Source organism: Osmerus eperlanus, chromosome 16 (genome assembly GCF_963692335.1).
Source record: "Osmerus eperlanus chromosome 16, fOsmEpe2.1, whole genome shotgun sequence".
Taxonomy (NCBI): Eukaryota; Metazoa; Chordata; class Actinopteri; order Osmeriformes; family Osmeridae; genus Osmerus; species Osmerus eperlanus.
Window position 1 is genome coordinate 16,056,969 of NC_085033.1, and position 13,261 is coordinate 16,070,229.

Here is a 13,261-nt window from a genome sequence, read left to right on the forward strand (position 1 = left end):
TTACCTTCGACACATACTATGTGTTAGCAATTGTTTTGGTTTTGTATTTATATGTATTACTGTCTCTACGTTAAACTTTTATGTACATAAGTGTATAACAGCGTGAATCAACCCTGTGTTTACATTGCTTAAATTGTGTGGACAGCCCTGCATATATTTACATTTTAGATTGGATATTTGGCATTTAGCATAATTATATTTTTTATCTGTCTTTTGTATTTTGTATATCTCTATTGGTTTTGTGTACAGGCCTACTGTTTATTTGTATATTGTATTGGCAATCTGTTCTTGCCTGCAGCAATGCCAAAATGTCCCCTTGGTATGAATAAAGTGCTTTCCTAACTACAATTCATTGCTAGAATATCACCTACTAGTCTACATATCACCAGTTAGCTGTAGGCTAGCATATCACAAGCGATCATGTCACCTGCTAGCTTATCACCAGCTTAACACACTTATGACTGCACACAGCCTAGCCAGCTTCATCTAAGAGGCATTACATTGCAATGCCAATTATCTGCAAGAGAGATGATGGAAGCAGAGTGGTGTGTGTATGGGGGTAAGAGTGTGAAACAGTGTGTGTGCATGTGTGTGTAAGCGTGACAGTGTGCACCATAGTGTTTGTGTAAGAGTAGTAAAGTTTGATTTAAATATTTATGAGGCAGCAATAACATTGTTTCCCAAACCAGCAAATGAAACTCCATCTAGCCAAGGAACTCACACAGGTCATAGTGACCAATTACTTAATGAAACTGATCAGGGTTCTGGTGCGGCCAGCCCTACAGCGCTCCCCATAAAACAGGGTGTTCCAGCGCTGCAGGCGGGGGCAGCAGAACAAGCTCTGTCTCCACAGGCCAGACCCCAGGACTCATCCACCACACCTAGCGTGTCCAGCCTGGACCTCTCTCACTGACTTCATATATCCATCCATGCATGTTACATTCATTCATTGTTGTTCCTTCAAGTAAAAAATAAAAAAAGTGGCTTACAGTATAACCATGCACGCTGTGCCCTGTTAGTTTTAATGTCATGTGTAGCAGGGCCACCACCACATGAATGCTAATGCCCAGTGTTACCTTGTGTGATCTGTGCAAAGAACCAATAAAAGTCTTTGACTTACTAAAAACAAGATTTCCAGTGGTTGGTGTGTTTTAACTTAGATCATGACTGAGAGCTAGTGCTCCGAGGAATCCTGTTCCTGTGGTAACGCCTCACACACACTCTAGTTCCGTGTATTTCTTTACCCTTCACCACCCCTCCCGCCCCCTGTGACCCTATATCCCTGCCCCCATTGCCACCCTGACCCACCTGTCCCTGTGCCACCCTGTCCCTGCCCCCATTGCCACCCTGACCCACCTGTCCCTGTGCCACCCTGTCCCTGCCCCCATTGCCACCCTGACCCCCTGCCCCACCTGTCCGTGTGCCCCCCTATCCCCCTGCCCCACCTGTCCGTGTGCCCCCCTGACCCCCTGCCCCACCTGTCCCTGTGCCACCCTGTCCCCGTCACCCTTGGTTTATGAAAAGTAACCCATGATGTTAGGCTTGTGTTCAGTAACCATGATGTTAGGCTTGTGTTCAGTAACCATGATGTTAGGCTTGTGTTCAGTAACCATGTTAGGCTTGTGTTCAGTAACCATGATGTTAGGCTTGTGTTTGTTAATAGAATACCAAGTGCTTTTTATTAAATATTTAAGACTGACCTAGTGCCAAGCTAAACAATTTCGCACCTGGCGGTCTGGAGACGTTTTTTTTTTTTTTTTACACCAAACTGAATGTAAGCTGCATGTAGACTGAATGCGGATAAGATAGGTAGCTCAGCTAACCCTATCATAGCTGGCACGTTCTTGTTAAGAGTTAGTTAATCAGCTCGGTGCTCCAGAGGAACAGTGCAGAGACGCAGACATGCTCAGGCCTCCTCTCCCCCCTGACCACCAGAGATGTGCACCTGTATGTGATTGCTGCTTGTTTACTGTGGGTGGTGACGTGAGTGAGGGATAGGCTATTGCAAAGATTGCAAGGATTTAATTTATTGCTGAATTTCATTATAGGTAATGGGATTTCAAAACGTTGATTCTCTGTGTTTAACACATCTCCTATTGGATATAGGCTACGCCTATTCACTGCGCGTGAACCGTGCATAATATGGACCCGTGGTGTAAAGAAGGCGCCGTTCTGGACATGCCGTGACGTGGACCTGGCCAAACCTACCAATGATTCAAGGCTGTATTCTGCTGGGACTGATCGCGATGAGCGGGTGTCGGAGTTTTACCAGGCAAAGGCACATCCACAGCAGAACGCGTCAATTAGGGGGATGCGGCATCGGTACGCGGGGGCTGTCCATCAGCAACTTACACCAAACGAAGAGCGAGATAGCGCGCAGAACCGAGACCCTAACCCAGTCTACAGCCTGCCACCCCCACCCTCGTCTCATAGAGAACGCTCCAGCACTGCCACGAACCGCCAGAACCACCAGGAGCTGCCGTGTGTGAGCCAGCCTTCACGGAGAGGTATCACTGCTTGTCCGCCGCAACACGGCGACCCGCTGCCTCTCGCGAGCTACAACATCCCCGAGCGACCTTCACAGCAGAGCGGCAGATCCGCCGGGCAGCACCCACACCTGCAACAGAACCTTTGGGCCGCAACCAGCTCTCAGCCGTCGCAGCCTGTTTTTCAGAGCTGCCACTGCAGTTTTTCCGAGGAAGCCAGCGTTTCTCTTCAGCGCCATCCCCTCACTCTTCTCCCGCCGCAGCCCTCCCCATCTTTGCCTCCGCCGCCGTCGACCTCTCTGCTGTTTTTGCAGGAATCGAACAGCGGGGATCATTTCCAAAGCAGTGCCAATTACCAACAGGCGAACATCGTGGAACACTGCAGGGGAGGAGGAGGAGGTGGCGGGCACCGCGACCAGAGGCAGCAGCAGAGTCATTTTAGACTTCAGCACGGGGACCCCTCCCCCGAGGCGAGCCCTGCTAACTGGCAGAAAGGGCGCGCTATAAATGCATGTGAGTCAACCCCGGCTAATCTCCGCGCATTCGAGTCCCAGCCCGTGGACCCGCTGCAGCAGCAACACCTTCCTCAGCTACGAGCGCAGCAGCTGCAGCTCGTGGGAAGCAGCTTGCCGATCAGCTCCTGCGCCAGCGGCTCCGGGGAGCCATGTAGGAGCAGCCTGGCTCCAGCGCTGCAGCAGCAGCAGCAGCAGCAGCAGCACACCTCACCGGGGATATGTCCTCCGCGCCCGCCGCACTGTGAGCAACAAGAGCGCATTAAGCCGGGGAGCACGAGCCAGCCTCTCTCAGCCGACCCCCGTCTGAAGACGCGGGCGTACGCGGCGAGCTTGTCTGCGACGTGCAGCAGCGGCAGCAGCCCCAACTACGGCTCCGGTTATCACTTGTGGCCGGAGAGCCCACATAAAGGCGAGGAAAGGATCCGCATCGACCACCATAAGGTAATCAGCTTATGCAATACGTGAATATACTGTAAGTGACGGTCTATTATGCAGAGCAGTATAACCTTCCAACATTCCTGTTCCATACAGCCACGCCTGTCACAGGGTTTTCTGTACCAGCGTGTATGTGACGGGGCTGCTTGGGTGTGTGTTTCTCTGTGTTTGCGCACGCAATTTCACAGGCATGGAACGTATCGTTGGTTGAGAGTATCCAGTTCCGCCTCTGCTAGTTAGGGCTCTGCTGCTTCTGAAGGCACAGACCAAACCTCAATGCACCCCCACGCATGCACTCTCTTCTCTTTCTATTTTAGTATTTAAGGGACATCTCACACACACATTCACACACTTGCTTATATCTTCTATTTTGGAAAATGTTTATATTTTTGTTCTATTAAAAAGGATGGAATTACTCAAAGTGTCTGGGGAATAAATAGATCTTAGACACAATCAGGTTTGATCTAATATAGATATGAACAGGTTGATTCAGGAGTGACCATGTCACTATTACTTACACTATTAAGTACTGTGTGTACCTTGGTGTGACTAACAGCAAGCCTACACTGTAAACCCTGTATCTAGGTGTTCCCTGCTGTAAACCCTGTATCTAGGTGTTCCCTGCTGTAAACCCTGTATCTAGGTGTTCCCTGCTGTAAACCCTGTATCTAGGTGTTCCTGCCTTAGGATGACTGCTATGACTGCTCACACAGCACATCTAGTATTTACAGCAAATCTAGGACATTATAGAAAATAGATGTTATAGCAAATCTAAGACGTCATAGCAAATCAAGAATCTTACAGCAAATCTAAGATGTTAAAAGATAAAATAAAGATAAAATACCGGACGCCTTCGTGTTTGTAAAAGCAGTAAAGCAGCAGATGCATTTGTCCGTGTGCTGAAATCCCACAACAAGCTGCTGTCCCCAGCTGGCTGTCCCCACCTAGCTGTCCCCACCTAGCTGTCCCCAGCTAGCTGTCCCCAGCTAGCTGTCCCCACCTACCTGTCCCCACCTAGCTGTCCCAAGCTGCAACTGTTTGGCATGTGTTGTTTGCTTTTCTGACAAACAATTGCAGAAACTGTGACAGTGCAGGAAGGTGCAGGAAATCATCCTGATCCAAATATCAGCAATAATCTTAAAATTGAATATTTATAATTGGGTGTGCTCAAGCCTTCGGCGAGAGCACAACCTTTGTTCTCTCACATATATATTATTATTATTGGGTGTGCTCAAGCCTTCGGCGAGAGCACAACCTTTGTTCTCTCACATATATATTATTATTATTGGGTGTGCTCAAGCCTTCGGCGAGAGCACAACCTTTGTTCTCTCACATATATATTATTATTATTGGGTGTGCTCAAGCCTTCGGCGAGAGCACAACCTTTGTTCTCTCACATATATATTATTATTGGGTGTGCTTTGCCTTCGGCAAGGGCACAACCTTTGTTCTCTCACATATATATTATTATTATTATTATTATTCTTTTTGCCCCCCTAAAACTCAGTCAATATTTGGCCTACATAGACAAAGTAGGTGTCAAAAGTTTCGTCTTGGTAGCGATTGAGTTGCTTCTATTGGAATTTACGTTCCGTTGCATGGTTTAGGCTGAAGTTAAGTTTTTGTGGCGAAAAGTGAAGCTAACGGTGGCTAATTTGCTAGCCACAGTCACTGACGTTACTAACGTCACTACGTCACTAACGTCACGAAAACACGCGTGACTACCTTTGGCAGAACATTCGTTTCGCATCTGTTAACTTGGTTGGGGGATAGCTAGGCTAACTATAGCTTTACTGCAAGGCAGCTGCAGAAACGCCACAAGCAAAGAGGCCAGGGTGATAACTATTTACTCATTTTACTTTGTGATATGACACACAATTGTCATGTGTAATGTACAGTATAAGCTGATATTATTAAGGAAGTACATCTACTTTCGGAAACAGTAGTCTACTATTTCACTGAAGTATTAGCATCATGACATTAGCCTGTGTTGCCCGGGCAACACATACTACAGTGGTCTATGATGTAGCGTTATCTGTTTTCAATCGTTAAAATAAACATTCCTCACATATACATTTTCGTTGTAGGATTTATTCTGACATTAGTAAACGATTTGTTGGTGAAATTATCATTACCTGTGGTTTCAAACCAGTGTAGCTCACTGCAACGCTGTAGCTTACGCGAGACACACTACAAAAACATCTACACTACACAGCTGTTTAGGAAGTCAAACGGCGACAGAACATGTTCGGCACTCCCCTTACTTAAATCAAAAGTCTATCTAACTACTAAAGATTTACCTGAACTTCATTGCCACAGCCTAAACGTTGTCAATCTGTTCATGAAAATAATTAATTTCAGCTTAAACCGTACAACGGAACGTTAAATCCAATTCAACCAACGCAATCGCTACCAAGACGAACACAGCAGTAGTCTAGTACTGTACTGTAGTAGTACAATTTACCGGGGCAGCTTCTCCACACAGGGCTATATCGCATTTTGCGTTGTTACTGACAATGATCGCTACCAGTGAGCTTTTTAGGAATGAGCGATTTTCCACTAAATAAATGTCAAGCTTATTTAGGCTACGTTTTTGGGGGCATATTTTCAGTTAGCAGATGGTACTGTTTGAATCGCGATTCCATCTTCTACTGCCGGGTAACGTCGTAGAATAATCTTCAAAGGGGGTTCTTTATTAATGAATGAATGCAATGAGTAGGCTACATGCCTGAAAATATCACGAGAAGGGAAAAACTTAAAATGACGTTTAAGTCATAGAGATTAGGTCAATTTTTACACCGGTCTGCCAAATTTATTCGTTTTGATTCAACGATGAGGCTGCCTCTTGCAGGGGAAATGAGAAGACATCTATTTCATTCTACACTTCACTCGTATTTTCAGTTGTAAATGAGCAGCAAAAAAAAAAATGCTTTTAAATCTATTTAATCGTTATAAATAATAAGTAAGCATTTTCATATAAAATATACAGAAATCAGTTGTAAAAATGTCATTCAAAAACGGACCCCTGTGCAACCGACGCAAGCAAGCACACCCTACAATTTCCCCAGAAATTGTACCCTCTCTAGTTACAAGTATTATCTGTGCTCATCTGAATTATGCATTCTACTTTGAAAACATCTGTAATATACATGGTTATAGAAATGCTTGTAGTAGTTATAGACATGCTTAGATACATGTTTATAGACAGGGTTAAAGAAATGGTTGTAGAAATGGTTACAAATATGATTAAAAACAGCAGACATGGTCATAACATGGTTGTAAGATGGTTGTAACATGGTTATAACAGCAAAGTGGGATCTGTTCATGCTTCTGTGTAGCTTCCTGACAGCATCTTAATGAGTCTACTGGCCTGTCAGTAATCCCTTAAACAAAACACTTGTGACAGTGAAGACTGATAATGTGTATACAATTACAATGTCCTGCCCCATAGCCTGAAACTTTAGAGGCTGTGTTGACGCCGGTGTGATATTGTGCACTGAAAGCTCCCATGCTGCCATTGTGCTGTCAGTACTTCCATCTGGAGGTTTCCCTCTGAAGGTAGGGAGAGCTAGTGCTGGGGCTAGTTGAGGCTAGGGTTTTTGAGCAGCTGCTTTCTGATGTCGCTTGGCAAACACCGGAGATTGGCCATAGCATGATCACCAGCCCTAGCCCTGGCCTAGCCCTGGCCTAGCCCTGCCCTAGCCCTGCCCTAGCCCTGCCCAAGCCCTGGCCTAGCCGTAGCCCTAGCCCTGGCCTAGCCCTAACCTTGTCCTAGCCCTGGCCTAGCCCTGCCCTAGCCCTGCCCTAGCCCTGGCCTAGCCCTGGCCTAGCCCTGGCCTAGCCCTAACCTTGTCCTAGCCCTGGCCTAGCCCTGGCCTAGCCCTGCCCTAGCCCTGCCCTAGCCCTGGCCTAGCCCTGGCCTAGCCCTAACCTTGTCCTAGCCCTAGTACAGGTGGCAAAAAGTACAGTCGGACACTGCTACAAGATGTCCGTAAGTGTGACCAAAAAGGCAACTTAATAATTGATGTGTGTTTTGCCTAACCCTAACCCAGGTTTCAGTCCAGTGCATTAAGAGCTCCACTTCTGCACTGAAATAGATTTGTGTTCCGTGTTTGTTGCTATGGAGAGTGGAGGCTGTCTTTGTGCTTGTGTGAACCGAGGGCTGCCGAGGTAAACCGCTTCTGGTTCTGATGTGAATGACATTCCACACTGTTACATCCAGGGCCACACAAACACATCCTCATGCAGAAGATGCATTCAGAACACATGCATACACACATTGTCCACACACAGAAAATACACACACACAAACACCCTGCACGTACACAAAGAACACACACACTGGCTGTGTCATTTAAAGGCTCAACACAAGCAGAATGGGTTCCTTCCAGTTCAATTAAACACTGAGAGAGCTGGAGTTTCCTCTGCTGCCCCGAGCCTGCTGCTCAGTCTCCTGCTCATCCTCACACAGCCCCAAACAGCCTCACACTGCCTCACTACCTCAAACAGCCTCACACAACACCAAACAGCCTCACACTGCCTCACACAGCACCAAACAGCCTCATACAGCACCAAACAGCCTCACACTGCCTCACACTACCTCAAACAGCCTCACACAACACCAAACAGCCTCACACTGCCTCACACTACCTCAAACAGCCTCACACAGCACCAAACAGCCGCACACTACCTCAAACAGCCTCACACAGCACCAAACAGCCTCACACTGCCTCACACTACCTAAAACAGCCTCACACAGCCCCAAACAGCCTCACACTGCCTCACACTACCTCAAACAGCCTCACATAACACCAAACTGCCACACACAGCCTCAATCAGACTCACACAGCCTCACACTGCCTCACACAGACGCACACTGCCTCAAACAGCCTCACACTGCCTCACACTGATCACACTGCCTTACACAGACTCATACTGTCTCAAGCAGCCTCACACACCATCACACACCCTAACACTACCTCACACTCCCTCACACAGCCTCACACTGCTTCAAACAGCCTCACACACCACCATCACACACCATCACACACCCTAGCACTGCCTCACACAGCCTCACACTGCTTCAAACAGCGTCACACACCACCATCACACACCATCACACACCCTAACACTGCCTCACACAGCCTCACTGTTGGGGAGGACTACCTCACACTGCCTCACACACATCACACTGCCTTACACAGACTTATACTGCCTCACACAGCCTCACACAGCCTCAAACAGCCTCACACAGCTTCAAACAGCCTCACTCAGCCTCAGTGTGTTCCCCTGCATCAGGCCCCACAGTGTCAGGGTGTTCCCCTGCATCAGGCCCCACAGTGTCTGGGTGTTCCCCTGCATCAGGCCCCACAGTGTCAGGGTGTTCCCCTGCATCAGGCCCCACAGTGTCAGGGTGTTCCCCTGCATCAGGCCCCACAGTGTCAGGGTGTTCCCTTGCATCAGGCCCCACAGTGTCAGCGTGTTCCCCTGCATCAGGCCCCACAGTGTCAGCATGTTCCCCTGCATCAGGCCCCACAGTGTCAGGTTGTTCCCCTGCATCAGGCCCCACAGTGTCAGCATGTTCCCCTGCATCAGGCCCCACAGTGTCAGGTTGTTCCCCTGCATCAGGCCCCACAGTGTCAGGGTGGACAGGTTGTTGTTTATGGCGTCTGTTTTCAACCTTTGTGTGTAACCTGCAATTATAACTCTCAGCGCAGCTCCCTCATAGACGCTTTGCTTAACAAATGATCCACATTCATTAAGTTGGTAATTTCTGTGTTGGTCGCCAAGTTATGTCAGGTCAATAATGTATCTTAGTTCTGTGTTTAGCTTCTGTCAGACAACAGTATTGATCTAGCCAGGGCCATGATGGAGTCCACCAAAGCACTAAGGCTTCTATACAATGAAAAAGGACACTTACGTAAGTGACAGAATCTTATATTTCTGTGTCTAATGTAGAAAAGTGTGTTTAGTGATTTGCCAAACACTGTGGGCCTCATGTACTAACGCTTTTGCGCCCACTTCAGGCGTATTTGTTTCGCAATTTGCGCGTAAAAGCATGGCGAGGTATGTACAAACATGCCGCACTGCGATAAAAGCGCAGACTGCCTGTCACGGGAACTGAAAATGGCAAATTGCGCTTTTCCGTGTCATTCATATGCATTCACCGGAAGGTCAAGGGGAAAGTGGGAGTTTCCCATAAAGAAATGGGAGGGGATGCGTAAAGTGCGCCTAATTATGTATTCCGCGGTATGTAGCCTACAAAAACCGCCTGTGAAAGCGCACCTCTATTTTGCGGTGAAAATTCTCCGCCTGTTAAAAGCAGGCGTAAACCCGGATGCGCATGTGCCTCCTGGTGAAATGGCAGCCCTAACCCGAGCAAGACAAAGCTTTTTGTTCTATGTTGCTCTATCTGTGTGCTATGTGCTTGTCCTGTTGCCCTGCATGTGATCATTGTTTAATAATTGTTTGTATTGTAACTGTTTTTAATAACCTGCCCAGGGACTGCGTGAAATGAGCCGAGTGGCTAAAACCGGCACTTTTACTGAAACGTTGATTAATGTGCACTGTCCCTATAAAAAATAAACTAAATAAACTAAACTAAACAGAGGCCAAAGGATTTTTGCCACAAGGATCACACTTTTTGAGTTGGGTACACAAAATCATTACGCGTTACAGATTAAGCAGCCATGCAATATTACAGGTAATGGAATAAATCAAAGATGACATTGAATCTCCGACTCAGCGTTCACATTGCATTCCAGCAGTTGTTAAACTCCTCGCTATATTACAAATATTGGCATCAGGATCACTTCAAACAGTCATCGCTGTTTTGACTTTGGTGGCTGATCCATGATAGAAAGAGAGAAGGAGGCCCATTCAATTGCGCGTTTAAATGCTCACAATGTACGGTAGGCCTATATTGGGCGGAGAAAGGCGATGATTACCCGATGACCTGCAGGTTTCGTAAATACGACGTAAACTTAAGTATCACAGCGTGCGCAATCTGTGGGTTGGCCATGGCGCTAATAACGCTACGTTTGCGAATGTACGTACATGAGGCCCTGTGTGTAGTGTTTTGCAAATACTGTGAGGCTGAGAATGTGCTTATAGTTGTGCACATCTTGGCTGCTGTTTTGCTCCTTGAGTGTCAGGTTTCACTAACTGTGTGTTATTTGACATTTTTGTGTGTGAGCGATTGGAAAAAACTCTAACGCCTGGGACACACTGGCTGCGAAGCGCTGCGATTAGCTGCAAAGCGCCTGGAAGTGCCGCCTGTTTTCGTTCAGCGCCCATGTTATCAAATTGGACCGGCCACAGGCTGCGAAGGGCTGCGATTGCTCGCGCTCTGTAGCGATTGTTTCGGCAGTTGGTCGCATGTTTTCGGGAGACGCTTGAGAAATCGGCTGCAGAAGGATAAAATACACAACATTACAGTAGTTGATATATTTGAATAAAAAACCATGTTATTAAGATTTTAATAGGCTAACATTTTGCTCACATACCGAGAGAGAACCCCCCAAGTCGGTATAAAAAATCAGTTAGAGAAATTCAAGGAGATGGACAACATTATATAAATTCTGGAGGTTGAAAAGTTTATGGAGTTGTATGACCCCCCAGCACCAAGGACAACATAAATAAGGATAAATGCTAGGATGCTGTTGGGGCGGCTGTTGTGTGTGTGTGTATTTGTGTGCATCCGTCTGTGTGTGTGAGAGTATTTCCGTGGTGCGTGTGTGTGAAAGTATATTTACGTGGTGCGTGTGAAAGTATATTGAAGTGGTGCTTGTCGTTGTTCAGCTGAAAGTGCCTCTGAGTTTTAACCCCTAATGGAAGCCCTGGCGTTCTTTGTGTTAACTCTTCCTTCTTCCCTGGTAACAGCCGTGTCCTCCTCCTTCTCTCTTTCTCGATACTTCCCTTAGGGTTAACCCTAACCCTATACTTCCCTTCTGCTCTTAAGTGAAAAACCTTTTAAATACAGACAGGAAACTACCCTCAGGCTTTCAGAACAACAGCTCTTTAAAACCCTATCAGACTGTGGCCCCAGGCTGGGAGGTGAGGAGGGTCAGGAGGGGGCAGTAAGGTATGGTGGGGTAGGACTGGGGGAGAGGGGCAGTAAAGGCCGGAGGCTCTTATGCAGAGTGGGGGAGGGATGGTAATTTCCTGCCATTTCTAATATATTGTGTTTCGTGAAGTAGAACAGAGGGTAGTATGCCTGATATGGAAATTAAAGTAGTTAATGGGCCCAGAGAAGGAAAAAGACAGAGGGAGAGACTGATGGAGATAGAGACGTTCTTGTTTACTGGGCCAGCCTGTGTTGACATGGCTACGCCTGGCTATGCTTAAGGTTTGAGACAGGTTAAGGAGACAGGATAGGAGACAGGTAGGAGACACAGTAGGAGATATGTCTTCTTTCATGTCTGATGTCCCTTTTGGACTCGCAGCTCTGGCACCTGCTGGGAGCTGTCTTGGACTGTAAGGCTGATTATCAGTCTAAAGATTTGCACCTGTTCCTCCAAATTAGAATAAAGGTAGAGATGTGTCATTCTGGATGTTATGAAGGCAGAGGGAAACAAAGTCTTCAAATCTCCATACAGCATCTCCATGTTTTACTCTCTTTGTTTCACTTCTACTCTCTGTGTGTCTTTATCTGTCTGCATTCCTCCCTCCCTTTCTCTTACCTTCTTTGTCTTTCTCTGTCTCCAGCATGTCTCCCTTTTTCTCTTCCTCCCTTCCTCACTCTGCAAACCAGAGCTGTTTATTAGTTCATTCCGTGTGATAGATCTACGAAGGTTGTATGTATGTATGTCATTTAGCGTCTGCTAAATGACTAAATGTATGTATGCACTGACACACCGACAGCGGCGGAGATGCCATGCAAGGCCCATGTCCTGGATGGGAGCATGTGTGAGGGTCAGGGTTAGTGTTTGCTGTGTGAGGGTTAGGAAGGGAGGTGGAGGGGTGTGGAAGGGGAAATAGGGGAGTGGAGGGGAATGTAGGGGGGAGGAGAGGAGGACGAGAGGAAGAGGAGAGGAGGAAGAGAGGAGGAGGAAAGGAAGAAAAGAAGAGGGAGGAGAGGAGGAGGGTAGGGGAGAAGGAGGGAGGAGAGGAGAAGAGAAGGAGGACACGGGGAAGAGAGTTGGAGATGGAGAGGAAGAGAGAAGAGAGGAGGAGGAAAGGAGGAGGGTAGGGGGAGAGGAGGGTAGAAGAGGTTGTGGTGCATGCTGTCCAGTTCCTATGTTCCTAACTCTGACCCTAACCCTGTGATGGCCTGAAGATATGAATTAGCAGGATTCCAGAAGTTCAGTCCTTCACTATGAATTTAGCACACTGGCCCTTTAAGCTACATAGGATGACTCCTAGTTCTTTTGGATTGTAAGGGGTGTGAGTTGTTAAGGCCGAATTATACTTCTCCGACTCCGTTACGGACAGACGGACGGACGGAGTCGGACGGATTGGTTGAATTTATAGTACTCCGAAGGCTGTGGGTGCTGAAAACAATTCACCGCCAAAAGAGTATGTGGCGCAACGGTTTTTTGTAAGTCGTCGTCGAGTGTTTATTTACCTAGGTTATCGAGAAGTCGGAGCAAATGTACAAATTAGCCGTTTCATCAATAAAATACGCACATTTTCAGCAACTACACTGCCCATTTCTCGTCACATTTTAATTCAGATGCTGATTTACATGTACTGTTTAGCTGAAATATGAATTGTAAAAACTTACAGCAATGGCAGTAAAAGGATTCTGTTCGTCCTGTTTATCACGACAACCCCGCCCCCGCCGCAAGCGGTTCTTAATACGGACCAATCACAGCCAAGGGGTAT

At 47.2% G+C, this 13,261-nt stretch overlaps 1 protein-coding gene across 1 annotated transcript in view; it reads left to right on the plus strand.

Moving 5' to 3' along the window:
- Positions 1–2,108: 2,108 nt before the first annotated feature.
- kcnn1a (potassium intermediate/small conductance calcium-activated channel, subfamily N, member 1a) overlaps positions 2,109–13,261 on the plus strand; it is a 34,608-nt gene continuing 23,455 nt past the window's right edge. The window contains exon 1 of the mRNA XM_062482463.1: positions 2,109–3,442. Coding sequence (XP_062338447.1) covers positions 2,312–3,442 — 1,131 coding nt within the window. The 5' untranslated portion in view covers positions 2,109–2,311. The remainder of the gene's footprint in view (positions 3,443–13,261) is intronic.